The sequence below is a fragment of the Vulpes lagopus genome, chromosome 11 (genome assembly GCF_018345385.1).
Source record: "Vulpes lagopus strain Blue_001 chromosome 11, ASM1834538v1, whole genome shotgun sequence".
NCBI classification, from domain to species: Eukaryota; Metazoa; Chordata; class Mammalia; order Carnivora; family Canidae; genus Vulpes; species Vulpes lagopus.
The window spans coordinates 27559397-27587208 of NC_054834.1; the positions used below are offsets into that span (position 1 = coordinate 27559397).

General features: G+C 45.6%; 1 protein-coding gene across 1 annotated transcript in view; it reads right to left on the reverse strand.

Annotated features, from left to right (window-relative positions):
* SLAMF1 (signaling lymphocytic activation molecule family member 1) overlaps positions 1–27035 on the reverse strand; it is a 32923-nt gene extending 5888 nt beyond the window's left edge. Inside the window, exons 1-5 of the mRNA XM_041722609.1 lie at positions 26706–27035; positions 18873–19211; positions 16578–16862; positions 8754–8852; positions 4238–4311 (exon numbers count right to left, since the gene is read on the reverse strand). Of these exons, the coding sequence (XP_041578543.1) occupies positions 4238–4311; positions 8754–8852; positions 16578–16862; positions 18873–19211; positions 26706–26781 (873 nt within the window). The 5' untranslated portion in view covers positions 26782–27035. The remainder of the gene's footprint in view (positions 1–4237; positions 4312–8753; positions 8853–16577; positions 16863–18872; positions 19212–26705) is intronic.
* Positions 27036–27812: the final 777 nt, after the last annotated feature.

The window sequence follows — 27812 nt, forward strand, 5'->3', positions numbered from 1 at the left end:
AATATTTTCAAAGGGATCATGGCCCTGCCTGTACCTTCATCTTGGACTTCTGGCTTCCAGAAGTCCAAGCTAGAGAATAGCTTTGAAGTTTTAAATCTCCAGGTCGGCAGACATTTGTTATGGTGGCCCCAGGAAACAAATTTGCACTCCTACTGATTTTGTGAGGTTAGCATAATCTTGGTATCAAAACCTCACCCAAGCATTACAAGAAAGGAAAATTGTAGGCTAATTCCACTCGAAAACCTAAACAGAACAGCGTCCTCTCAATAAAATATTAATAAAATAAAACCAGGCAATATTTAAAAAGGACCAGACTTCATTGCTTCTATTCCAGGAATGCAAATGCAATGTAGTTTTTGCAGATCAGTGTGGTTCAGCAGATAAATAATAATTTTAAAAATAATATAAAAAATCTGTAAGATCATATCAATAGATGCAGATAAAAATGTTGAAAAAATTCAATGTCAATTCCGTAGCAAATCAGGAATAGAAGAGAATGTTCTCAATCAGATGAAAAGGTAGCTCCAAAAACCTTCAACAAAAATCATATTTAATGGTCAGATGTTGACAGTTTCCCTTTTGAGTTTGGAACCATCCAAGGATGCCTCTTCCAACACTTCCATTCAACACTGGGAAGGGTGTCTCAGCCAGTAAAACAGGGAAGAGAAGTGATGTGATTTGAAAATGAAGAAATGTACTGCAATTTTTTACAGATAATACAATTATGGGCAGAGAAATTCCAAGTCATATATAGACAAATGACTAAAATTTATACCTGAGTTTAGCAATGTTGCAAATATAAGGTTAAAATACAAAAAGTAATTATATTTCTATGTATCAATAGTATATTAGAAACCAAAAAAAAATTTTAAAAGATAATGTTGATGATAGTATTCCAAAACCTCAAATGCTCAAATGCCAAGTCATAAATTATGACGGGCAAGTCCTTTTATGCAAAAAACTGTAAAACATCATTTAGAAAAACCAAAGAAGACCCACATGAAGGAAAGGATGTATTATTTTGTGAATAGAAAGACCCAATACTATTAGTACGTATGGTCTTCTCAAAGTGGTCTGTGCAGTTCTGATTAAAATCCCAGCAGGATTTTTAGGTAGAACTTGACAAACTGAATCTAAAATATATATGAAAATGCAAATGACTAAAATGGCCAAGACCTCTTGAAGAATGAGAACAAGTGAGAAGACATTTCACCAGATATCAAATTTATTATGAATCTGTAATCTATAATGAATTCGTAAAGACTGTATGGTGCTGGCACAAGCATAAACAAACAGGCAAAGGGAGCAGAATAGAGAACCAAAAAATGGGTCCTGATGCACATGGACCCTTGGCTTGTGAAGGTGGAACTGCCAGGAACAAGGGCCATCTTTCCAGTATGTGGTCGATAGAACCCACTCTGGAGAAAAACGAGACCTGTTCCGTCTCACACCATGCTCCAAAAATCATTTTCAGATACGTAACAGATATAAATGTGAAAGATGAACCACACAGCTTTTAGAAAATGATAGAATATCATCATTGCCCGGGAGTAGAGAAAGATTTCTCAAACAGGACACAAAAAGCATTATCTATAAAGGAAGAGATTGTTGAATTGCTCTACACTGCAGTTAAGGACCTTTCTTTAGCAGAAGGTGTCACCGAGAAATTGCGAAGGCAAACCACAGAATGGGTGAGCGTGTTTGCTAAAATGTAACTGCCAAATAATAATTTTTAAAAGTTTTAATTAAACAATAAAATAAAATGTAACTGTAAAAAAAAGCTCAAAATATTTAAAGAACTTGTACTAATCATTTTTAAAATCCTGAAATTCAAAGGAAAATGGGCAAGAGATTGAACAGGCACTTTAAGAAAGGGTATTACTATCACCAATAAATATTAGCATTGTCCAACCTCCTTAATAATTAGGGGAATACAAAATAAAACTATAAAAAGAAACATCCAATAGAATAACTAAAATTAAAAAGGCTGATAACACCTAGTGTGGATTAGAATGTGTAGCTGGCCTAAAAGTCAATTGGTGCGCTTACTTCGAAAAGCAGTTTGCTTCATCTAGCCAATTTGAGGATATGCATACCGTATGATTCAGCAATTCTACTTCTAGGTACATACCCAAAAAAATGTGTGCATGTATCTACCAAGAGACACACATGTGAATGTTCACAGTTGGAATTTTTATAAGAGTCTCAAACTGGAAATAACCCAAATGTCCCTCAATAGTCAACCAGATAAACTCCAGTATATTCAGGGACGCCTGGGTGGCTCAGCAGTTGAGCGTCTGCCTTCAGCCCAGGGCTTGATCCCGGGGTCCTGGGATTGAGTCCTGCATCAGGCTCTCGGCATGGGGCCTGCTTCTCTCTCTGCCTATGCCTCTGCCTCTCTCTATATATCTCTCCTGAATAAATAAATAAAATATTTTTAAAAACTCTAGTACATTCATACACTGATATTCTATAAAGCAATGAAAGCGAATTCTTTATATCAAGCACAAAGACATATGAATCTCATGAAAGTAATATTGAGGGAAAAAACAGACCCAAGGGGGAAAATACTGTAGAATTCCAGTTTTATAAAGATAAAGAAAGAGAGAGCTAAAGTATATTTTTAGATGTTAGGGTGGTGATATCTTTGGTGAGGAGAGAGAGAATAGAGATGAAGGGGTGGGCACAAGGCGGGCTTGTGGGGGTTGCTGGCAATATTCTGTTCCTTGATCTGGGTGGTGGTTATGCTGTATTAGAGCATTCCATACTGAAAGATGTAATTTCTCCTCAAACAGGTCTGTAGATTCAATGCAATCCTAATAGGACTTTTCCCCTTTTCTGGTACTTGAGAAACTGATTCTGAAATGTATACAAAAGTACAAAGGGACAAGAATAGGGAAACCCGTTAGAGAAAAACAAGGCGGGAAGATTTGCTTTACTAGAGAACACCATGGGGTAACTCACTGAGCTGACATTTATACTCTGTGCCCTTCTGGTATATATGTCATACTTTACAGTAAAAAGAGGGATGCTAGCAGCACCAGATAGGGAAGGCACTCTGCTAAAGTTGAAACTGGTTACTAAATGTGTAAATGCAGGGGTGGACGTTAGTCTTGGGACTCTCCTATATTTAAATAAATGAAGGGTGGTCCTCAGCCGTGGTGATGGTCTGTGTATTAAAGGCCCAGGCCAGTAGGCGGCAGCAGAAAGAAGAGCTTTGTCCTAGAGTTCATCTCTGGTGACCAGAAATGCCTTTATTGCCATCTGATACGATTTTCCAAGGTGCTAATCAAAGCTACCTTTACCCTCATATCCTTTACTCTAGAGTTTGCTTCCTCTGACCGGCCAGATTCTGGCCTGTGCATCACCTAGAACTGCCTTCACGTCCGCAGAACTAAACTATCTTCCTACCTAACCGTATTCCTTTAGCCTCCCTCTTACTCCTAACATATCTGCTCCTCGACTTCGTCATGACTAGTTCTTCATTCCTCTCTTCTGGCTCAGTCCAACCACCCTCCCTCCATCAAGTTTCACTTTCTTTCATCTCCAGCCTCCATATCACCTCCCATCTCTCCAACCAAAATCCTCAAGATCCCCCTTCCCTGTCTCCATGGCATTTTGCACACTCCTACGCTTGGATCAGCTCAACACGCCATACAACAGCCTTTCTGAACCCTCGCTCTGTCTGCAAGCCTGTGCCCTTGTCCCTAGAGAGGGGAGAGTTTGGTAATGGAACCATAGACACCTGGAATGCCAGGGCTGGAGGAGTCATGTGTCTTGTGTTTCTCACTTCCTCATTTTTCCCTTATGAAGACACAGATGACCAGAAGATCATCCATTGTTTTCCATTATTTCTTTTTTTTAAAGACTTTTTAAACGATTTCATTTATCTATTCATGAGAGACACAGAAAGAAGGCAAAGACACAGGCAGAGGGAGAAGCAGGCTCCATGCAGGGAGCCCGATGTGGGACTCGATCCCAGGACCCGGGGATCATGACCTGAGCCAAAGGCATATGCTCAACCGCTGAGCCTCCCAGGCGTCCCATGTTTTCCATTATTTCAAATAATAAATAGTCCCATCTGTCACTGAAGTTGTTCTTGACTTCCGCCTCCCTAATTTCCTCTGCTCCAGAACCCATGCAGAACCATGAGTGTCAGACACACAAGGTGGACTGGCCAGGAATCCCTCAGGAAACATGACAGGTCCACCCTAGACAAAGAAAGTATAGAACTTACACCTGATTTCTGGACTTGGGCATAGATGGTAAGGCTTTTTTCTTCTTTTGTTGGCTTGTAATGATTTGTTTTACCTGGGGAAAAGAAATCACAGTGGTTATCTCTCTCCCGCCCACGCACAAACTCTGCTAGGATTTGTCGGGTCTTTACCCCCCACCGCATAGCCATCTTCCCCAGGGGTCCCAAAGGAACAAACACCAAGTCCCAACCCCCACCCCGCACATGTGTCACATGGCCTTAGGTTGGTTACTTGATCTCTCTATTTCTCCATCTGTGAAATGGGACTGACGTATCTGCCTCACAGGGCCATTGTGATGATCATATGAGATACTATTTGTAAAGTGTTTAGAACAATGCCTGGCAGCCTGATTTAGGCCCAGGATGTGTTACATGTAACTGGAATGCCGTTCAATTATTTTAATCTCTATTGTTTAATGTGCATATCTGGTCTCCTAATAGGATTGTCAGTTCTCCGAGGACAGGGCTCATTACCCTTTTGTACTCTCCCGCTTGTTGCACGGTGCTTCACTCTGTTTCTGGGGCACTTTACGTGTGCATAGGGGAAGAGATGTAAGATGGAAGGCCCCCCGGGACTGATTGGAAAATAAAGTAACAGTGTCATTCTGACACCCACCATCCGGAAACTTTGCTCAGAGCCCAGGGTCTCTGGAATTTAACATGTTGCAGAACTTTTTAACGTGTAACCAGTTTTTAATCTTTTTCTTTTTAAATTATAGAACTAATCCATTGTCGTTACAAAAATTAAAATTATATAAGGTAGAAAAAAAAAGTGTGTCCCTCCTCCCCCCTTAACCAACGCAATTTCATTCCCAGAAGCAATCACTTTTAAGTTTGATGAATATCCATCCAGACAAGCTCTGTGCAGTTATCTCTGCAGTCTGATGTGTTAGCCAAAAGCCACGGGTGGCTCTTGAGCACTTACTTGAACTATGGCTAATGCAACTGAGGAACTGAATTTTAAATTGTATTTAATTCCAACTAATGTAAGCTGAAGCAGCCACACATGATGAGTGACTATCACATTAGACAGTGCAGTTCGGGACATTTGCTATACAGATTTTTTTTTTAATGCAATAGGGCCATTCTGTACACCTTTCTGCGTAACTTCATCTTTTCACTTATGTGTGTTGAGCACATATTCCATGCTGGTGCAGTAGACCTATCTCACTCTTTCTAATGTTTCCTGATCTTCTTTACATGCATCACGCAACAGTGAGAAGGATGGAGTGAGAGTGCCTGACAAACATAGAGCTAGTTTGGGGACTACTGCAAAGTCCAGGTAGGGGCAGTGGATGCTTGGCCCAGAGGAAACCACACATAAGTCTTCAGGGTGGACTTATTTTAACACCAATAAATTTATCCTCTTTAAAAAAAAAAAAAACTAGGAGCATGTTTCTGAGGGAAAAGCACCTAGGAGAAATATGTTTTTATTTGGAAGAGAAAGACCAAGTATGTATATGTGTGGTGAAGATGCTAGGATCTTCTACATGAGGGTATGATCCTTCGGGGGGGTGGGGGGATGATGGGCAGCCATTGGGGAAACTCAAAGAATTAAAGAATGTCCATGTATGATGTTCCTGGGGGCGGGGGGCATGGAGGGCCTGGTGGGCCCAGGATTTACTTTTTTTCTTTTTTTTTTTTTTGGCCAGGATTGACACTGGCTACAAAGTGCGCATGTGTGCGTGTGTGCGTATATGTGCACGTGTAGAACAGAGGATAGAGGTCAGGGTGACGGGGGAAATAGGGAGGGTGCAGCTTAGGTCTGCAAAATATAGCCTCTCAGTTCAAATCCAAGGGTGTTTGCAAAGTTAGTCATGCCCGCCCTGCACTGTCCTCAGGCTGTAAGGAAATGAGTGGAGAACAGAGCAGTCCTCAGGGACTGCGACTTTCAGGTCAGCTCAGGCTGGACAGTCGTAAATGCTCAGACAGGAGGAGTGAGGCTGAATGTTGCTGCCTAGGAAGCCACTGGATCAAGGTTGTCCAAGCCACTGGATCAAGGTTGTCCAGTCATGTATTTTCCTTCCCGGTGCCAGAGCAGGTTTCAGGAGTTAGCTCAAATCGGCTCAAAGTCGTGAGGACCTAGGGCTGAGTGAGAAATGTCGTGGCCTTCACAGTAGGGGGTCTGTATCCTGGCCCTCAGCGGCCTTGGACAAAACCTGTCATCCAAATGGGCCTCTTTTACCGTAGCTGTAAAATGAAGCTGTGGACTGTGTAACGTCCTTTCCAACTGTTTCCTGAAGCACAAAGTTGTCCTTTGTTATCAGGACTTCATGTACTTAAATCTGCTCTGAGGACTATTCCCAGATGCTTCTAGTGCCTTCCCCTGTTGGCCATAGGACTTAAACACTGAGGTTTTAATTCACTCCATTAAAAGATTTGTCTATGAGAATCCCTGGGTGGCTCAGTGGTTTAGCGCCTGCCTTCAGCCCAGGGAGTAATCCTGGGGTCTCAGGATTGAGTCCCACATCGGGCTCCCTGCATGGAGCCTCCTCCCTCTGCCTGTGTCTCTGCCTCTCTCTGTCTCTCATGAGTAAATAAAAAAAAATTTTTTTTAAAGATTTGTCTATGTGTGTACATATGTATCCATCCATCCATCTATCCATCCATCCATCCATCATGCATTGGTCTGTGATCCATCGTCTATCCATGGACGCCACTGGACTTGGTAGTCGCTGTGTATGACTCACGGATCCCCACAACAATACCGTGCAGTACATAATATCATCCGGTTTTACAGAGGAGAGCTCACTTAGTCACAGAGCTTGTCAGTGGCAAAGTCTGCATTTGAATGTAAGGGTGTCTGAGGCCAAATCCCATATTTTTAACCAGTGTATTCTGAATATGAAATTGCCAGAGAAACCATTTGAAAACCTTCAGAGCCAGGCAGCTTCTTGGAGGTGACAGCATCACAAGGTGCCAAAAGAATCTCTTAAGCAAAGTCTTGCAGAGGGTGTAACAATTAATATAGGTTTTCCCACAGATTTGAGGCAAGGCTTTCAAGTTCCTGGCTTACAAGTAATACAGGGTGGCTGGAGACGAGGATGGATATCGGCTGGGGAGGGTGACAGGGACTTGTTCCCTTCGGAGGGAGATGAGGGGCATTATTCCCTTCAGAGCACAACCACGCAATGAGCAGAATGTAGTTGAGGAAAGCATGTGAGTTAGGATCCTGGCACCCCCTCTGGCTAGGTTAGCATGGCTGCATTAATCTCCATTTTCTTAACCCTGGTATCTCACTCTTTCCCTATTATCTAAGCCAAATGTGGGTGCTTTACCCCATCCCCTTAGGCTCTCATCACAGTTTCTGTCTGAATCACCCTACCCCCACCCTCCCCAGCTAACACTCAGTTGGAGGAAATGAGATAAAAGTAGGTGGCTGTGCTGTGATCTAGACTTTCTGATACCAGCAAAGCCAGCACAGAGTGCTGTGGTAAGGGCTTTTTCAAGAAGGTTACACGTGAGAATGCTGATCTACTTGAGAATAAGATCAGTTATCACCTTGGTGTGTGAGGATCAAATCCTGTCCCCACCGTGGGAAGGCCAGCCCAGGGACCTGTCCTGGTCTGGGGGCAGGACCTTCTGACTTTGATGTGGGTAGGTGACAAAAGTGTGGCCAGGCGCCCTGCCCTGTGATATGGAATCAGGAGACCCCTTGGAGGGGTGGTCAGGAGACACATCCTCTAGGCACTTAAACTGCAAAGGGGTAACTGGGCCTTACCAGGTACCCTGGGTGATCTTCCACACTGTTTAGTTTGGCCTTAAGCAACCTCACAAATTGCACAGTTTCCTAAGATAAGTCAGAATTTGTACAAAAATCTTAGTAAAGAGCATTCCCTGTGGGTCTTCCCAACGACATGCGGGCCTTCCCAGTGGCACGTGGCCTGGTTGTTGGGAGACATAATTACAGTTCTGGTTCTCTCATTAGCTGGCTGGGTGACCTTGCACGAGTCACATGGCTTCTCTATGCCTCCATTACCCCGCTGCTAAGTCACGAAGAAACAACTCACTCACTGTTCTCAGAGGGATATCGCAAGAATAAAAAGAAATTGTAGAAAGGTTTCAACCCTTGGATGACAATATCTTATTATAACGCCCTTTCATTCGTCTGTAATTGTAACTTTTCTTGAATGAGATCCAAGAGTCCCCTGGATTGGGTACCTAGGAGCATAGTCAAGCCTCTTGTCTGGCCCCCTGCAGCATCCCCCACCCACCCCTCCCATAGGGCTAGTTATATCGAGCGTGAATGATCTGTGTAGTGTCTCCCACGTTCAACACCTATGGCTCAGCCCTCTTTCCACCCCCATGGCCTAGTAGGGATCAAGACATATTGAATCAGACTGAATTGAGGAAGGTCCCAGGGTATGTGTACTTAGTGTTATTGCAAAAGTGCTTCATGCAGAAAGCCAAAGCTGTGCAAGCAAGTCTTTGCTTGTGCGGAGAGGTTCCCTACTTACCACAGAGTCTGATATGAATCTCTTTATTGTCAGACACCTACCTCTTCTTCTCAACAGCAGTAATACCACTTCGAAAATCAAGATGACACCAACGATACCCCCTAAGAAGAGCCCAGCATACAGTCTCCATTGTCTTGGCACTGAAAAAAAAAAGTCAAAGGGCGATCTCAACAGTACTGTGAGTTTAAAAACATCCTTCACGGAAGTGGGGAGACCAAGTCTCGTGTTCTCTCTCAGGGGACACATCCATTCTGATGGTTTCAGACAGTAGCTTCAGACAACTGAAGATTTCCTACCTGTTCTCTTATCCTAATTTCTCTCACCATACTTGACTTTCCTCATTTCCTATGGAAATTTCCCAAGTTCCATAAAGATTTTTCTATCCAAATGCTTAATTTGTACCTCAATGATCACATATCTAAAATCAGACTCATCTTTATTTGTTCCAAGTCAATGTCTCTTGCCCGTTTCCCTAGTTTTAAATCGCCGATGAGTCCTGTATCCATTTTGGTACAAAGAATGTTCTGGTTCCACCTGCTGTCCCCACACTCCCACACCAGTCTCATGTGACACTGGGAGGAAGAATGTCCGACTTTTGTTTTTTAAAAATAAACATAATAGTGCTATTATTGTCCTCCATGCAAATAACTATATGGAACCCACTGGACCTGAACTGAAAGAAAAGCATGTACGTTTTCCTCTCAGGGATTCCAATGCTTAATACGAGTGCTAGAGAAGTAGCAAAGTCACGGAGCCACCTTTTTTTTTTCTTTCTTTCTCTCCTTTACCCATTTCGCCAAATCCTTCTAAGCTGGGAGTAGTACCTTGGAAAACAGTCAGTGAGACCTAATGACCCAGCAAACAAGACGTTTGGCTTACTAAGATACTAACAGACAATTAAGGAGGATCGCGGATGGGCCATTTTTAGTGCATTGTATGTGTGAATGGAATTAATCCTACAAGGTAGTTATTCTCATTAATCCCATTTTTGTGCATAAGGAAGCAGGCATGGAGACCTTCAAATACTAGAGCTTGGTCTTGGGGTAGAAAAGTGGCTGATTTCTAAAGACGGACTTCTTAGAGAGTCAGAGAGGCTTATGGGCTTGGGGTGAGTTACCCCAGGGTAATGAACAGTGGGATCAACCTGAAGCACCAGGATTCTAAGTAAAATAATAACATTAAGGCTTTAAATACAGTTGACCCTTGAACAACGTGGGAGTTGGAAGTACTGACCCCCCCAACACAGTTGAAAATCCATGTATAATTTTTGATTCTCCCAGAACTTAGCTTCTAATAACCTACTGTTAGCTGAAACCTTTAAACAGTTAACACATATTTGCATGTTATATGTTTTACGTACAGTATTCTGACAATAAAGTAAGCTAGAGAAAAGAAAATGTTAAGAAAGCCACAGAAAGAGAAAATACATTTCCATTACTGTACTGTGTTTGTAAAAAGAAAAAAGAAAAAAACCTACATATAAATGGACCTGCCCAGATCAAACCCATGTGTTCAAGGGTCAGCTGTAGTATAACAGCAGGTGTTAACATTAATGTGTTAAGATAGTTTATTAGGATGATTGTGGAATTAGTCTGCTTGTTGATGAACCTGGGGTGGATTTTTTTGGGAGAAGCTGAAAGGAATAGGTGGGCTTCAGAGGAACAGAGTCCTTGCAGACACAATTCAGATGTTCACATAGCTGAACAAAACTATAGACTAAAGTCAGTGAATTGATCAAAGGCATCCCACCAAATTCCAAGTGGACCTTCAGCCCTCATAGCTAACCAGAGCTTGCCTCTAGGATTTGAAAAGCTTCTTCCTTTTTCTTTTTCGGCCTCTTTACACATCAAGTCATCCCAGGGAATCTCAGTGAACCAGCCTGTGAACATCTTGATTATAGACTTCCTACCCCAAATAAACATGCTTTAACCCTGCCAGAGACCAACGTCTGCAGAGTGTCATGCCATATGACCCGATCAAAAAGCCAAGGGGCCAGCAGAGAGTTTTAATAAGACTCCTGAATTTATATCAAGTCTAAGATTTCCAGCATGGAGACACCACTGCTCTGGAGCTGTCCTCCATGCCGTCCTCCTCTGAGCAGCTCGCAGCCCCTGAGAATCCTCCTCACAGCTGGGGCATGTGTGTGTGCATGCACGTGTGTCTGGGACAGCACAAGAGTAAGATCTGTGTTTAGAGCCTCACTCAGGGCTTATGCTGCCAACGCCAGGGATCCATGGAGAAAACTCCCAAATCTGAAGATAAGAAGCAGAGACGGTAGCCAAACACCACCATGTTCCATCAGCTCATGGAACTGACCCAGCAAATTGTTATAGTCGCTCTGACTATTTTGAGATTATTTCCTCTTTCTTCTTCCCTAACCTACATTGGGATCTTCAAAAACAACAGTTAATTTAAGAACAAATACACCAACCATTTAAACCATTTTAAAAGGTAATAGTTCTCTCAAATGTCACTGGAGATACAAATAAAGTAAAAAACCAACACACAAGGGGATGCCTCTAAACTACAGAGTAGGAGATGACAAAACTGGACTGGTCTCAACCCCAAAGTGAGCCTTTGTCCCATTTCCTGGCTCCTGCTGCCAACAGCTCTGCTGCCCACCTACTCACATGAACTGAGGGTGACTGAGCCAGAGCTCAGACCAACGTCCCAGCCGTCTCCTTCTTTTCCAGGTTGTCAGGAGGATGAAAGCCGTCTGCTACCCTTGTCCTATAACATAAATGTCCAGCTTCTGCTACTCTGGTCAGATCTGAGAGTCAAGCTGGCCTTTGTCCTGAGAGATATTTCAAAATCCCTAATTTTTCTCCTACTCTTTGTATACAAAGCAATATGGATCTCTTGGAGGATTTAAGTGATAGGTCCATAGAGGGAGGTTTTTAATTGCTAAAGGAGCTATGGCGCTGTCTTATCCAACCCGCTAATTTTATTCGGAGGTGTACCCAGAGTCACAGAGAAGTGGATGGCAGAGCTGGGCGGGATGGGAACTATAGACACATTTTGTGTTTTGGCCTATGATGATGGGATTCCCACAGGAAAAGCCCTGAGAGGTGCCCGTGCCCCCAGTGCCCTCCCTCCCACACCTGCCCATTCTTGTTGTGCGCCCCTTTCCTCCTGCTTCACCTTCAGCTGCCCACCAGGCCTCCCCAGTGTTGACCCTTGACCAATCCTACTACTTCTGTATCAGTTTCCCTGACCATTCCAGCTCCCATTCTTTTTCCTTCTCCCTGGGACTCTGCCACACCTTGGTTTATGTCATGCATCTTAGAACCTGAGCTGCGGTATTACTGTTGCTGTAAAGACCATTTTCAGGGAGGTCATTTGGAATCAGATAGGTGGATTCAGATTCTGGACTTACTACTTGATAGATCTGCAACCTCAGATAGACTGCTCATAACTTCTGGGGCCTTGGTCTCCTTGACTGAAAATTGAGCACAACAATATTCAGTTCACAGAGTCTTTCTCAAGAGTCAAGGAAATAATTATGGAAAGTGTCCAGAGAGATGCCTGGGGCATAAATGTGGTACATAAATGCCATCTCTTTCCACTAGCCTCAACTGCCCCACATAGCTGCTAGCCTCTCAGAGGCCAGAGGCCACTTCTTTACCTCTTCTGTGGCTATCTTGGGACTTGGTATACAATAAATCCTTGGTAAATTCCTGTTGATTGACTGGAAGGAGAGAAGATAGATTTGATCTCACATCCAGAGAAGACCTTTCGCTGGCGTTCAGAAACACTCCGGCCCTGTCTTGTTTGCTTATGACTCAGTTTCCCTATCTAGCAGGTCCAAGAGGTCTTGCACTCGGTGCTCATCTATTTGGTACTATTATCTAATGATATAGATGTTTATATGGAAACTAAATGTCAGGAACTCTGTGCCCTTGACAATTTGGGTAAATATGGACAAAATGCTACTTTAATGGCTTGTTGGGATCAGACTGCCCATGATTCCTGCAATTTCTGGTAATGACTTCCTCATGGTCCTCCAAGTCTTTGCTCGTGTGGCTCTGCTTGCTGTAGTCTGGGCTATCCTTGGTGCAAGGTGCAGTGCCTTGATCAGTTTTCCACACACAAAAAGGTAAAAACCTACACCAAGAACTCTGTGGGTGTGAATCTGCGACTGAGCGGTTGAAACGTTGCAGGGAACAGATTCCATGTGAACCTGGTGGCTTTCCACTATCTGATAGGCTCAGACCCTCTTTTTCCCTCCCTATATCTATCCAAGCCAGATCTGTCCTCTTTCTCATACAGAAACATCTAAACCACAGCTGGATTCCTTGGGGGAGGGTCTCCCCTTCTGCTCTCTAACATTTAAATTAAGTGTATATCCTGTTCCTTTCCAAAGAAGAATTCTAGTAGAGGTTTCTTAAGATGATAATATTTTTCTACCTAGTAAGGTATAGAAATCCCACCTAGATCATAAATTCTTGAAGGTAGACCCTGTTCCTTATGCTTTATTTGCATCACGCCCTACCTGATACAATGTAGGGTTAGGGGCACTGATAGGTACATGATGAAGGGAGATAAATTAAATCGGAAGCCATAGAACAAAACTGGGAGGAGGACTGTCATGTATCCTTTGGTTAAGAATGATCAGGGTGCTGAATATAAGAAGGTTTCAGGAGGAATGCAGGGTCACTTTTGAGTGACTCAAAGCAGGATTCGAAGGGAATGAGCAATGACCTACTTAGTGTATGCTTCATAAAATGAAATGGAACCAGGAAGAGAGGGTGTTCTGCACCCACAGCACCACCTGTGTTCCCATTTTCAAACCACTGTTTCCTGTGACAGAAAACTCCAGCTCTCCCTCTTCTTCCTCGGTCATGTAGTGAGGCCTCTCAGAATGGCACCCAGCAGTCAGGGAGAGCAATGTTGTTCTGGGGCCCATAGGCCCTACTGTTCATTCATGAGGAAATCCAATATGAAAATTCCTAAAGAGGAGGTTGGGGCCCTTTCCCCCCTGGAGCCTCTGAGAAGCAGCCAAGAAGACTGACTGAGAACTCCGACACCATTTATGAAGAGTCCCCACCCTTTGGTCCTCTACCCTATTGGCTGTGGTTTAAATATAAAACCTTGGCAAGTAGCCCTGCCTCCAAGGACAATGCTAGAGGCCTTTTGTTTCTTTTTCTTATCTCTAAAAGTCTGCTGCCACAGAAACACAAAGCTTCTCTCTCTCCTCAAGTCCCCAAAACTTATTCTTTAAGGAGACACAGAAGAAAACAAAAAAGACTCTGAGACACAAATTTAGCTTGCCCCCAGGAGATCTGAGATGCTTCTGCCATAACGGTCTGAGCATGCCAGATCTCTTTCCTGCCTTTCATGTGGTTCTCTCAGCAAGGCAGTCTGCAAGGCACACAGCTATTTGAAGCAGCCAGCCATCTTCAAAAAATATCTCGGTGTTTGGTGGCTTCCACTCAGAATTGGGGGTGGGGGAAGGATGTTCACAAACCAAGCACTAATTTAAGATCCAAGACCGTCCAAGTAAACATTTCTACAGAGGTCACAGCAATGCGAGGCAGAGGCTACTGGTTGCGCCCACGGTTGTCCCCATTCTTCCGTGGCAGCACGCATCTTGCCCAGTCACATGGCTGTCCAGCTAAGCACTACACACCTCGGCTTCCCCTGCCCTTGTGGCCATTTGACAAGGCCCATGAGACGTACCAGGTTCCATCCTCCTACCACTATTGTCAGGCTGACTGGACTGGGAGTATGTGAAAGAGGGACCTGCCTCTGTGCGTGGAACATCTAGATGACTCTGTAGCAATGGGTGCTCCCGTTTGAAGAAATGGTCTTGTTAGAAAGGGGGAGCCCCCAGGGCTCACTGGTAGTGTCACTTGTCTCTTCCTCTGAGCAAACCCAGACTTGCTGAGCCAACTTTCTGCTAATCTACTGAAAGGGTCCTCTTTTCAAGATGAGCTTCCAGGGGCATTCCCTTTTAGTTGAATTACTTAAGATTTTCTAATATTCATTCTAGCGTAGATACAACTATTTCAGAAGGTGTTCGTGAAGGACAGCAGCAAGTCACACACTGCTGACCCATCAACATGCTCTGCATGACCTCCCCAGAGTACTCTGTAGCACCCTAAGACTTGGTCTTTGCGATAAAGATGCTTCATAGCAAGAGACATTTAGATGTTTCTTACTGGAAAATAATGAAGTGGCCATCGGAAGAAGGATGAATATATGACTGAGATCCTGGACAAATGTCATTAGAAAAATGGCATGATGAAGAGATCCCTAATAAACCCTCAGACCCCACCACTTCGTCCTAAGGCTGAAATGTCCCTTGTACGAAGTCTTCATTAAACTAACGGTCGCTGCTTTGGCCCAGGCCTGTCATCTCTTGATGGATCACTGCAACGGGCTCTTCCCCACAGCTGGTTTCTCTTTCTGCTGCCTCTTCCCTGTTCCCACCTATTCTCCATACCACTGAATTTTCTCCTCGAAATGCAGAACTGATCATGTTACTCCTCTACCCAAAGTGCTTTATTTCTTCCCATCCCCTATAGGATGATCTAGGACAAGACCTAGATGCCTCTACATTTCCCCCTGCCTGGAATGTCTTTCTTTTATCTGCTTAGATAATTTGTTTGTTCTTCAAAATCCAGTTTATGTCACACCCTCTGTGATGCTCTCTCTGATTCCCTCAGATACTGTTAATCATTGCTCCCTCTCTGTTATTTCTGTTCTGCCCATCACACTACACAATGTAGGATCAGTTATTTACAGAACATTCTCCTTCCTTCCTTCCTTGAGAGCAAGGATCATGTCTTATTTTGTCTTTGTGTATTTAACAGCCACCACAATGCTGGAACCTAGTAGAACCTCAAAAAAGGTTTCGTCAAACTAAGCACAATATTTCAACCTCAGATAGTTACTTAATCAGCCCTCCCTTCCTTTTTTACCAGAATAATGATGCTTTTGTTCCTGGAGAATGAGCAGTCAGAAGGTCTAGGTTCAGGTACTAATTCTACTGTTTATAATTTGAAGAAACTTCAGGAGGGTACTTAAATGCTATGACCTCCAAGTTCCTCATCTGTACAATGAGGATGATACTAACACGGGTCTGGTAAGGTTGCTGTGAGGCTCAAGAGAGATTACATCATTGAAAGTACCCTTCCAATAACAAAGTACTATATGATTTATTATTATTCCTAAACCTCACATTCTAGGTCTCAGTCAGATTGCTGACTTCCCTGGCCTTCTGACTTGCTATGAGATTTACAGTCCATTCCATACAATATGGCCCTCCATTATATCCTGCAGCTCATTATTGAGCAAACGTTCCATGACTCTATCTTTATAACATGTTGCTTTATAACCTAAGTCTGTCTGACTCTGAAATCTAGCCTCTTTCTTGGACTTGAGAGAGTATCATAGTTGCAGAGACTACGCATATAGCAGAGATCGTGTTTCATATCCATGCCCAATTTTCTGTGCATAGGTAGTCAACAAGTACTATTGATGGTACAGACCAGTCCCACCATTAGTGGAGTAGGGACTGGGGAGTCAGGGCCTGCCACCTACACTCTCTCACCCAGCTACCTTACAGCTTGGAGCCAAGACAGGAGGGGAGAGGAAGAATCACCACTGGGAGGCCTGCACTCTGAGTCTGGCTCCATCATTTCTTATCATTGACAAGTGTGAACTGAGCATATGCCAACCTGGTGATTATGAGCAGAGAGCATTCACTGAACACACACGAGGAGGCTTTTCTCAACTATAGGGAAAATGAAAAGTGTTATGACCAGGGTGGAGGCCATGGCTATGGAAACAAAGCATTTAGTCCAGTGGGGACTGAGCCCATATCATCAATGTATCACACCAGCCCCCATCAGGGCACTCACCCGAAGACTCTGGCCTGCACTTGGACCATGGGTTGAAGGACCATGAGCGGTTGCTGACGGGGTTGCTCACGGTGCAGACGTAGACGTTGTTGACATGCTGAGGGCCAAGGCTGAGGTGCAAGAGGTGAGAACTGTTGACTGGGATCAGTGGGTCAATCCCCAGTTTCTCACTCCAGCTGTAAACCACATTGTCCCCCTTTTCCACTTTGCAGGCCAGCATCACGCTGCAGTTCCCATTCTCCTGGGTCCAGTTCAACACCTTAATTTCTGGAGTAGAGACCTGCTCTGTCAGGAGGGGGAGGAAGGAAGCCATCACTCAAGTGAACCCCCTGGTATTCTAACTTGATGTTTTTGTTAAAAGAAAATGGAGCCTCATAGTATTTTTCCCTCCCTGTGGGTCTGCAGTGTGTTTTATTGCTGGTGGGGACCTACTAGTTCCCCAAATCCCTCTCTCTCCAATATATTCCTTTCCAGTATGATTTCAGGACAAAAGAAGGGAAAAGTGTTTGTCTTTTAGTCTCCTCCTACCACTACTGTTAAGAATCGGCTTGCTTAGGCACCTGGGTGGCCCAGGGGTTAAGTGTCTGCCTTTGGCTCAGGCTGTGATCCCAGGGTACTGGGATCGAGTCCTGCATCAGGCTCCCTCTGGGGAGCCTGCTTCTCCCTCTGCCTGTGTCTCTGCCTCTCTCTCTCTCTGTCTCCTATGAATAAATAAATAAAATCTTAAAAAAAAAGAAAGAATCCACTTGCCCTTGCTAATGGTCCCAATCTGAGTTGCTCTTCTGTTTTCTACCTGTGACATTTTCTGCCAACTTAATCCTACATGGTTTAATTGTCATTGGCTAAAGTATTATCTTTGGATCTTAAAGAATGACATAGTGGTGGGACACAGTGGTAGAGTGTGTCTCTATGTCTGTATTTGTGTGTGTTTGTGAGGGGGGAATCTCACTCTAATGCTATGAAATAGCTAAGGAAAGGGGGTAAGTTGTATTTATTTAGCGACTACTGTAGGATGGGCACAATTTTGGAATTTTACATTTATCATATTCTTTAATCTTCTCAACAACTTTCCCAACAATTATAACCTTAAGTATAAGTATTCCCATTTTACAGATGAGGAAACTGAAACCCAGGGGGGTGGAGTGTCTCATACATTATTACTCAAGTTGAGATCAGAACCTAAGTCTGTCTGACTCTGAAATCTAGCCTCTTTCTTGGACTTGAGAGAGTATCATAGTTGCAGAGACTGTATTTTTCAAGAGTTTATGTGACAAGATGTGACAAAGGCAGTGGACTGTTCTAGAAAATGCATGATGTGCCATAGGGCCACTATTGGAGCAGTCAGAGCTCTCGGGTACCGGCAGAGGGCTGAGAGGAGCCTGCATACACTATGTGGAAGAAGGGGGGATGCTGGGGCTACGGGAAGGGCGGGGAAGGTGTTGCCATCTTCCTGTAGACACCTGAGGATTTCAAAGAAATGCTGGGGAGGCGGAGCTGTCTGTCCCATCTCAGAGATAAGGAAGTCTCTCTATGAGAAAGCAGGACAACCCACATAGCTGTTGTCAGGATTCCTGGAAATTCAAAGGAGCGTCTAGGCCTAAGAGACACAAACTCTGGGTGCGTTCAAGAGGGGCTGGCCAAAGACGCTCAAGAAAGCACTGGCCTTGGATTCAGATGGACCAAGGTCCTAGATTAGGTTCTGCAGCTAAGCGACTTTATCACTCTGTTTCAATGAGAAACAAGCGCTCTTCCACCTGGTAGATGAGGTCCTACGCCAGAGCACAGGGCATGCAAGTGGTGGACAGGCCGAGCTTCAGCTCTCCTTCCCCTGGGCCCCGAGCTCAGGGAACCACCCATGAGGATGTGTGTAAGCACAGCCAACCATGCCCTGGATTTCAGTATCCTGGTCTATGGAAAAGAGGTTGAGCTCCATCGATGGTACTCAAACATTTTAAAAATAGAGAGGAAAGCCCTTTTTTCAAACCAAACTTATTTGCAAATTGAGACTCTTGGGGCGCCAGGCCCTGTAGTCCATAGGCAGCTGGGCTCCTTCTTTTTGGGAAATGGGGGTAAGGGTAACTAGTGTTAGTCAGCTACCGTCGAAGAGCAATTTGGACACAAAAGATTTGTGACTCTCTAAAACTTCTTCCCGAAGCACAATTTAAACACCCTGGACTAGATGCTCTTTCGAGCCACTCCCAATCCTAAATACCCTTGCTTCTGAGACTTGGCTAAATCCTTAGGTAAGGGACGATCTCAGCCCCCCAGTGCAGACTGGGGAAGCCCCATTATTACCATAGAGCTTTAGCTGCAGACAAAAGTGTTGAACTGAAAAGTTCTCCTCCAGGGTCATGAAGTACCAGCCTTCATTTTCCTTCCTGCTTTCCAGGATCCTCAGGGTCAGGTTTTCCAGATGAAATTTATAGCCATTTTCCAGGTAGCGTGGAGACCCCCCTTCTGGCAGATCCAGAGACACTATTTTCTTCTTGATACTGTTTCCCGGTGATTCCGCCCTTGTGACAAGGATGTGGATGCTCTTGTTCATCCTCTTGCTTATCCCTTCGGATGCCAGGGACAGCTGCAAACTGCTTCCCAACTTCCCAGGGACTTCTGGGCAATTCATCAAGCTCTCACCTGTGGGAGGAAGCAGAAGAAGCCCCTTACTGTAGAGTCCTTGGAGAATCACATCCTGTCTGTGTATCAGGAATGACAGATTGAGGTGCTCCCTCCTCCTCTTGGGCTATCCCTGGAGTTGCCAGATCCTTAGCAGCCTATAAGAACGGTCATGACTGTCCCACCATATTCTCAAAATTTTAAAAATCCCAATGGAAATCTTAAAATTGCTTACAACAGAGATGTACAGACTAATTAGGACACCGAGTTTCTTTGATCTGGGAGAGAATTGCATCAACTCAGATTTATAGTTAAGGCACAGAGCAGTTAAGACATGGAGAAGTTAAGTGACATCCCGAAAGTCATGTAACTAGTAACCAGACTAGAAGCCAGGTCTGCTCATTCCTTTGCCAGACTTCTCACCACCACCGGGTACGCAGTATGAGGGGCAGAGAGCAACTGAAGCTGACTCTGAGCTCGTGAGCCCAGGAAACCAAGGCCATAGAGCATCATTTCAGATAATGAAGAAAGAGAAAAGTCTGAGGGATGTGGAGCTAGGGAGGTCGGGAGCCCAGTGCTCAAACTGTGGAATTCTTGCTCTCAAGAGGACCATAAGAGGGGCACCTGGGCGGCTCCATCGGTTCAGCATCTGCCCTCAGCTCAAGTCATGATCTCAGGGTCCTGGGATTGAGCCCTGCATCAGGCTTCCTGCTCAGAGCCTGCTTCTCCCTCTCCCTCTGCCTGCTGCTCCCTCAGCTTGTGCATGATCTCTCTCTGTCTAATAAACAAAAAAAATACATTTTTTAAAAAAATACCATAAGATAGTTCCTAGTATTGAGGATGAGAAATTATTTTATGTCTCTTTTTCAAAAGAGCTGAGCCAACAACAACAACCAAAAAAAAAAAAAAAAAGAAACCCAAAACTAAACTTTTCAAATCACTGTATCACTGTAGAGGATCCTACTGCTGACTGTTTAACACCTCTTTTTTCAAACCCGTGACCTCTGCTGGTGACTCTGCTTCTCATCACACTGAAAAAGTAGAAGAAACGAGAAGAGAGAACTTCCATTTGAAACTACCTCCGAGAAACCTATCTACCTGGATGGATGATCTATGCTTGCGTTAAGGTGAACATCTTCCATCATGGAAAACTCACCCACCTCAAGCCTTCGCTCTTGCAGTTGCCACCATCCCTTGCACCAGCAGCTTTATTACTGGTATAGACTGTTGTGGGTTATTTCCATCAACATACAACATACCAACTTGTGACTTCCTTTATCTTACAAACCCCTTCCCTGACCCCCTTCACCCCAGACGCTGCCTCATTTCTCTCTTTTCCTTTATTGCAAAGTCCTTTAATGCGTGTTTATATTTTCTGTTTACATTTTATGACTCGTTTTCCTGTACTCACTCTTAGCAGACACTCTTCCTTACTATGCCCTGGAGCCACTCTTATCAAGGTCACTGTATACGCCATGTTGCCGAGGCCATTCTCCATCCTCGTCTTGCTTTCTCAGGAGCACTTGGCATGGTTTATCAGTCCCTCTTTGAAACGCTGCCTTCATTCAACCCCTGGAATACCACACTCTCCTTATTTCCTTCCTATTTCTTTGGCTGCTCCTTCTCAGTCTCCTTGACTGGAACCTGATGTTCTTAAAGACCTCTAAATTTTGGAGCATCCCAGGACTCAGCGCTCAGATCTCTCTCCCAGCCACGCTCATCCAGTTGCATGGGTTGCCATACTTCTGGACTGCTTGCAGAGATACGTCTCCCACCCAAACTGCCTACGTGGATCAGCATTTGGAGGTCTAAGGGGCATTGCAAACTTGGCAAATGAACTCTTGGTTCCATGACATCTTCCACCAACAAGCATCACAACTCCCCCAGATTCTAAGACCAAAACATTTGGAATTATCCTTGACTCCTTTCCTTCTCTCATCCTCCATAAGGAATCTGTCAGCAAATCCTGTTGGCTCTACCTTCAGAATAATATGTCTGCAATCCTAACATTTCAACCTCCCTCATTTCTGCCACCATCATCACAGCCTGGCATGGCCATTGGCTTCCAACTAATCTCCCAGCATCCATACAGTAGACAGAGTCATGTTTTAAACCCATGTCAGATTTTGTCTGTCTCCTGTTTGAAACTTCCAGGGCTTTCTAGCACCCATAGAAAAAATATCCATAGGCTTTGTTATGGCTTCGAAGATTCTGACCCCTCTCCTGCCCTCTCTCCACTCACTGCACTATGGTGGTGGTACTGGCTCACACACCTCGTCAAGAACATTCCCACCTCAGAGATTTTGCTTTTGCTGTTCTCTGGATATATCTTTCCTTGTATATCTGGATAGCTTACTCCCTCACTTTATTTTAGGTTTCTGCTCAAAAACATCATCTCTTCTGAGAAACCTACCCTGACCATCCTATATAGAATAGCGTCCCTTCTGATTGAACACTTACCACTGTCTGTGATACATGTTTTTATTTTATTTATGTGTCCCTGGCTGGCATGCAAACTCTTCAAGAGGAAGAATTTCATTTTGTTCATTGTTTTGTCTCTAAGTCCTACGACAATAGTTGGTATACGGTAGGCTTTTAATAAATATCTCTTCAAAATATGAGTGCTGAAAGCTACATCACCTGACTAAAACCTCTTTTATTCAGCTTTGCCCAATATGTAACTGAACGTAACCTTAAGCTAGTTCTCATAAAAGAAGGAGCCCATGACTCAGAGAGCATAGATTGGTTTAGTTGATAAGGAAGCCAGAGAAGTAAAACAAAACTGCCTGCTTAGGTAAAGCAGCCATCTAATTAGGACACAATTGACGTGTGGCTCAGACGGGTTGTTAGAGAATTGGACAAACTGGTCCAGATGTTCTTGGTAACAAAATGCCCTGAAATCCCAACACTGTCCCTTAAAGTGGCCAGGTAGTATCAGGCTAGACATCCAGAGATTGGGAGAAAACAATAGGCAGTCCACCTGGGCTGAAATTAGGGTGAGATTGGTGGAGACTCAAAACGATAAAGGAAAAGTGAGGGGAAGGAAAGATATAAGATGGGATAGGGAGAAGCCCTCCCCTACCCCCAAACCAAAGAAATCAAAGAAAGAAAATAGGAAGGGAAAGAAACTAGAAAAAGAAGGAGCAGATGAGAGGGCAGGCTGAGTGGTGTGGCCACACAGGGAGTGGAATCAAAACTCGGTCAGGAAGAGACCCTCACGCCCTGCAACCCACGTGAAGAATGGTGATCTCAACTGAGTGTGTGTGAGTGGCTGGGTCTGGGGCGGGGGTACTAGAAACCAGCACCACCTAAGCGCAAATGGAAAAACAAGTGGGGACTTTAAAGTGGTTCACAGAAGCCTTCAAGTGGAATCCCCACTCCTGAAACATCCTACTGCCTGATGCGAGTTTTCCAGTGAGCCTGTGATTCAGTCCCCCCTGTTTACTCAAAAGTCTGGAGGAAACATTTGCAGCCATTCACACCAACTCACTTTCTTCAAGGGTAATTCTACTTAGAAAGTAGAGTGATTCACATGGACCCATGGATATTTTCCTGAACTTGACCGCATTTGGCCAACCCTTCACAAGATGGGATTCTACATAACAATAACCTCCACCCCCCTTTGTTGTGCTCACGGCATCTTGTCACAGCATTGCTTTCAGGCAGTGGGGGGGGGGGGGGGGGGGGACAAGACTCAATAGGCCTCACACTGCTTTCAGAATATCTAGGCCCAGGAAGAAAATTTGCTGTTTAACCTGCAGTCCCATAAACCATCCTCTTTCCTCCCATTCCTTGATGCTCTTGGGTCTTTCTGACTCAGAATACTTGCATTTCCACGTTCTGAACGCCTGTTACCACCCTGTTTCCCTGACTCCTCTCCGTTGGGTCTCTGCCTCTGACTCCTAGCTTTGTCTGGGCCTCCCTGCCAGTGCCTCTAGCGCCTTTATATGTCCCCTTCATATCACTCATCACGCTTTTACCTCTGATTCTATGCCTGTCATCCTCACTCAAGAATAAGCTTCTGAGAGTAGTGGCTCTCTTTTGCCCACGTATAGTCCTAACACCTACCTGGGACATAGTAGAAACTCAGTAGACCCTTGCTGCTTAAGAGAATGAAAAATAGAATGAGTGAGCAATGGACAGCACAGAATCTAAGATCCCCTCTCTCCAAAATCAGAATGTACTCTGTTTCATCTTTATAACTTCCCTAAGAAGTACAGTGTGGGGGAAAATGATGGGGAACCTGCTCCCCACTTGCCAGGTGAGGAGATGGAAAAGGGTTGGCTATGGACCCTAGGCTTCAAGCTTCACCAGGCCACTTGCCAACCCCCTGAACACTCGCAACAGCTCACCTCTGCGTTGATGCCTTCATCTGGAATATTCCCCTCAGGCCCTATAAAAATCTAATGTATATATTTGGGAAGACACACAAGGAACTGATGGTAGCAGTTGCCTCCAGCAGGAGGGACGATGGTAGGGGGATTTGTCTCCATTGCGTATATCCTTTTGTACTGTTGGAGTTTTATAGACATATGTATGATATTCTTTGAAAAAATAGTTAACAAAAAAATTAAATGAAAACTCATGGGATGAAACTTCCTACCCACTTTCCAAATTCCAGATCGAATACTTCCATATACCCTCTGCTTCCTTCTATAATTTTATCAACTTATTTCCCCTTTTGGATATCCCTATACTTTATTTCAATTCGATTAAAATAAACTTACATGCTCCAATTACAGATAGCATAGTCTAATTTTTACCTGGACCTGGATACAAATTTTAACATACCTCCACCCCCACCAAACATAAGTTTATCCAGTTTCATTTATTGAGGCCTCTGAAGTCAGGCTGTGTGACTACAGAGAGAAACTACTCTGTGCTTCTCATTCCTCCTCTTATCACATGGTAATAATAATAATACGTAGCTCGTAGAGTTGGTGTGAGAATTAAATGAATAATACACACAGCACTTAGAGCAGCGCCTGCTGCATAGCAAGCAGGCTGTACATACTGTTATTATTCATTCAACAATCATTTGTGGAGGGGCTCTCAGGTACCAGGTACTGTGCCAGGTGCTGGGCAGGGGCTGTAGTTAATTTTGCTTTCCCCACACCTTGCACAATGCTTGTCACATCACGTGTCTTTAATAGAGAGTTGCTCAGTGGGGTTGTCCAAAGTCAATCTATGGATAAAATCAACCAGCCCTGATGTTCTGATTTCCAGTCTGGCACTGGAGATGTGATGGTGATGGCATTACAACCCTGTCTTAAAGCTTTTGAGCAATAGAAATGCTTAGACCTATGTCTTGAGGTAGAATGGGCCAATGAACAAAGGGGCCAAGTCTGGAACCCACACACTTGTCCTTCATGTGTGTCAAGGAGGTGAGGCGGACCAGCAGGAGGAAAACAAAATCCCCTTGGGGCAAATCACCAGTTTTAAGAGATGCGTCCCCCCTCGTGGAGGATGCTATGCAAGTGTGGGAGTAGGGGGAAATCTTGGTACCTTCTGCTCACTCTTGTGAACCCAAAATTGCCCCCAAAATAAAGATTATTTTTAAAAATAAATACCATTGAGGGAATGAAAAATTTGCCTTATTGGGGAGAGGGACATGTGGACTTTTGATCTTACAATTCTGACGGAATTAATTGGAAGGCAAGCTGATACAAATGGGAAGGAGAGTGGATCCTGATCTGACATGAATCGAGCTTCTTGGCTGAGTAACTGTCATGGTTGACCTGTCCCCCTAGCAAAGCATTTCCCTCTGTGTTTAATCGGAATTTCACAAATGCGTGTATATTTAGAAATAAAAACACTAAAAATTTTGCACATGTTTCAGAGAAAACAGAAGGCAAGGAAGCCGGCCACTGCTGGTTGGGTAGACACACCCACGGGGCTGGGCTGCTTTTCACTAATTGGGGACCCCAAGCCTACATGGAGCGGTTGCCCCCACCGGGGCCATGGCGACACCCTGAGCCAGGCTGCCCAGCGGGCAGGCAAGCACACAGATTTAAAACGTCCAGCCCACTGTCCAACCCCATCACTCCCGATAGTCACTAAGAACTATGCCTGAATGGTAAAGTCACAAGTGGGGTGCACCTGGCAAGGCTTGGCTCTCTCTGGGGTGGCTTCAAGAGGTTCTATTCGGCTTTCTTTTTTTTTTTTTTTTTTTTTAAGATTTTATTTATTTATGAGAGACACACAGAGAGAGAGAGATTGAGGCGGAGACACAGGCAGAGGGAGAAGCAGGCTCCATGCAGGGAGCCCCACGCGGGACTCGATCCAGAGTCTCCAGGGTCACGCCCTGGGCTGCAGGCGGCGCTAAACCGCTGGGCCCCCAGAGCTGCCCCCATTTGGCTTTCTGAGCCCCGAGCTCAATCATCACTTCCAGGAGACCTCAGAAAGCAAGAGCTATGGGTCTGCCTGGTTCCGAGGGAAACGCCGGTCATGAAAGGGTGTCTTTATCTGGGAGTCTAGCAAAAGACAGATCCCGTGTGCAGCCCCTCCAGCATCCCTAGTGCGTCTCTGGGCTTTTGCTGGAAAAGTCTTTAATGGATCTGCAGTCTTGAAAACCCCAAGTGCAAAACACCCAGAGCCTCAGGATTTCCCCCCTTCCCTAAGGCCGCTTCCACCCCAGGCTGCCTCCCCTAGTCTACGCAGCCTCCGGGCACTGCAACACTCCTCAGCGAGCCCACTTGAGTGGATGGAGAAGCCATCCACCTCTTGGATGGCTTTTTCTGTCTCGAACACCTTTTCCCACAGCCCTGATACTACTCACGGAGAACTGCAGCTCATCTTTGGAGGAGCACAAGCCAGAAGGACGAGAGCCGAGCGCAGCCCCAAATGCTGTGTGGCCGGTCTGGTGCCCCACTGGAGCTGCCTTGACCACTGACAGTTCCCAATTTGCATTTCCCACTTACTGTAACCAGCCCTGGACACCCGAAACCCCGGCCCTCCCCCTCTTGCTGCCTTGAGAGGTTCTCTTCCAGGAAAGCAGCCACCAGTTGACCACATAGTGGCCGCCGGCTGTTCTCAGCTGATGCCTAAGGTTTTCACTTCTACGCTCTCTTCCCAATACAGCCCTTCCTTGCGTTGGACGGTGGCTCTGCTTTGTCCGCGCGTGAGAGCATCCCCGTCAAGGGCAGGGATGGGGGAATCACCTTCTCCCCAGGCTCCGGCCCAGGCTCCATCGCCTTAGCCGGGTCTTTGCAGATGCAAACCCCACCGCTCACCCGAGCCTTGGCCAGGACCTCCTGCCTGGAGGCTGGTCTGGGATATGACGGTCCCTGTGACTTGAGGTGCCCGGGTTCCTCGGAAACCAGGGCTGGTGGGGCTGAGCCCTGGAGCCCAGGACCCGGCTCTGATCCCTCGTCTCTGAAAGAGCCAGGAGGAAGGCAGCGCCAAGCCCCGAGGCAAGGCAGCGCACCCCAGCCCTGCAGCTTGTCTGCACCCGTGAGCACCCCTGGCTCCTGGCCGGACGGCAGCGCCCACCTCCTCAAGCAGATGAGCACCTACCTGTCCCACAGCTCAGCTTGGACGCCAGGGCGAGAACCAGCAGGCAGCGCAGGGAGAGGAAGCCCCTGGAATCCATCGGCCAGGGAGACAGGGAAGGGGCCGGCGGAGGGCGAGACCCGGGTCGCGCAAGGGCGCCTGTCGCCTGCTGTGCAGGAGGAACCAGATGGCTTCCTGTGTTGCTGGGACTTTTTCTGCCTGAGTCTTACGGATTGCTCATCAGCTCTCAGCCTTTAAATCACTTGGCTGTTCCCGAGAAGTCCGAGTCAAATGTTCAGCCTGCTAAGGCCGGGAAAGGAGTGAGCAGCAGGCGCCTCCTAGAAGGCCGGGGGGCCCCGCTCCCCCCACTCCCCCTACTTGGGCCGACTTGGATGACTGAGCTCTAAAGACTTCTTCTGTCCCGTGTCTGATCTGTCCCGTAACTAGGGAGACACCTCCACATGCGGTTGGGCCCTGATGCCCAAGCCACAGAAACAAGCGGGGGCGGGTGGCACAGAAGCCCAGTTTCCCAGCTGGGCCCCTCACCCTAGGATTCCGTGAGCTCTGAGCTGTGCGCCAAGAGGGAGCCTCTATTTGTGGGGGGAAGGGGCTAGAACTGGGAAGAAAGACCTGCACTTTTCCATGAGTTAAGCTGACAAAATGAAACACCGGAGGGGTGCCCAGGGGGGGCTCAGTGATGGAGCGTCTGCCTTGGGCCCAGGGCGAGACCCCGCGGTCCCAGGATTGAGTCCCGCATCGGGCTCCCTGCAGGGAGCCTGCTTCTCCCTCTGCCTGTGTCTCTGCCTCTCTCCCTGTGCTCTCATGGCAAATAAATAAAATTTAAAAACTAAACAGAACACAAAACACTGGAAAGATGCTCTTACCTGTGTTCAGGAAGAGACTTTGAAAGGCCAGTCTCTTGTTTTTACTTTTATTTTTTAAGATTTTTCAAAGATCCGGGGATCCCTGGGTGGCGCAGCGGTTTGGCGCCTGCCTTTGGCCCAGGGCGCGATCCTGGAGACCCGGGATCGAATCCCACGTCGGGCTCCCGGTGCATGGAGCCTGCTTCTCCCTCTGCTTGTGTCTCTGCCTCTCTCTCTATCTCTCTGTGACTATCATAAATAAATAAAA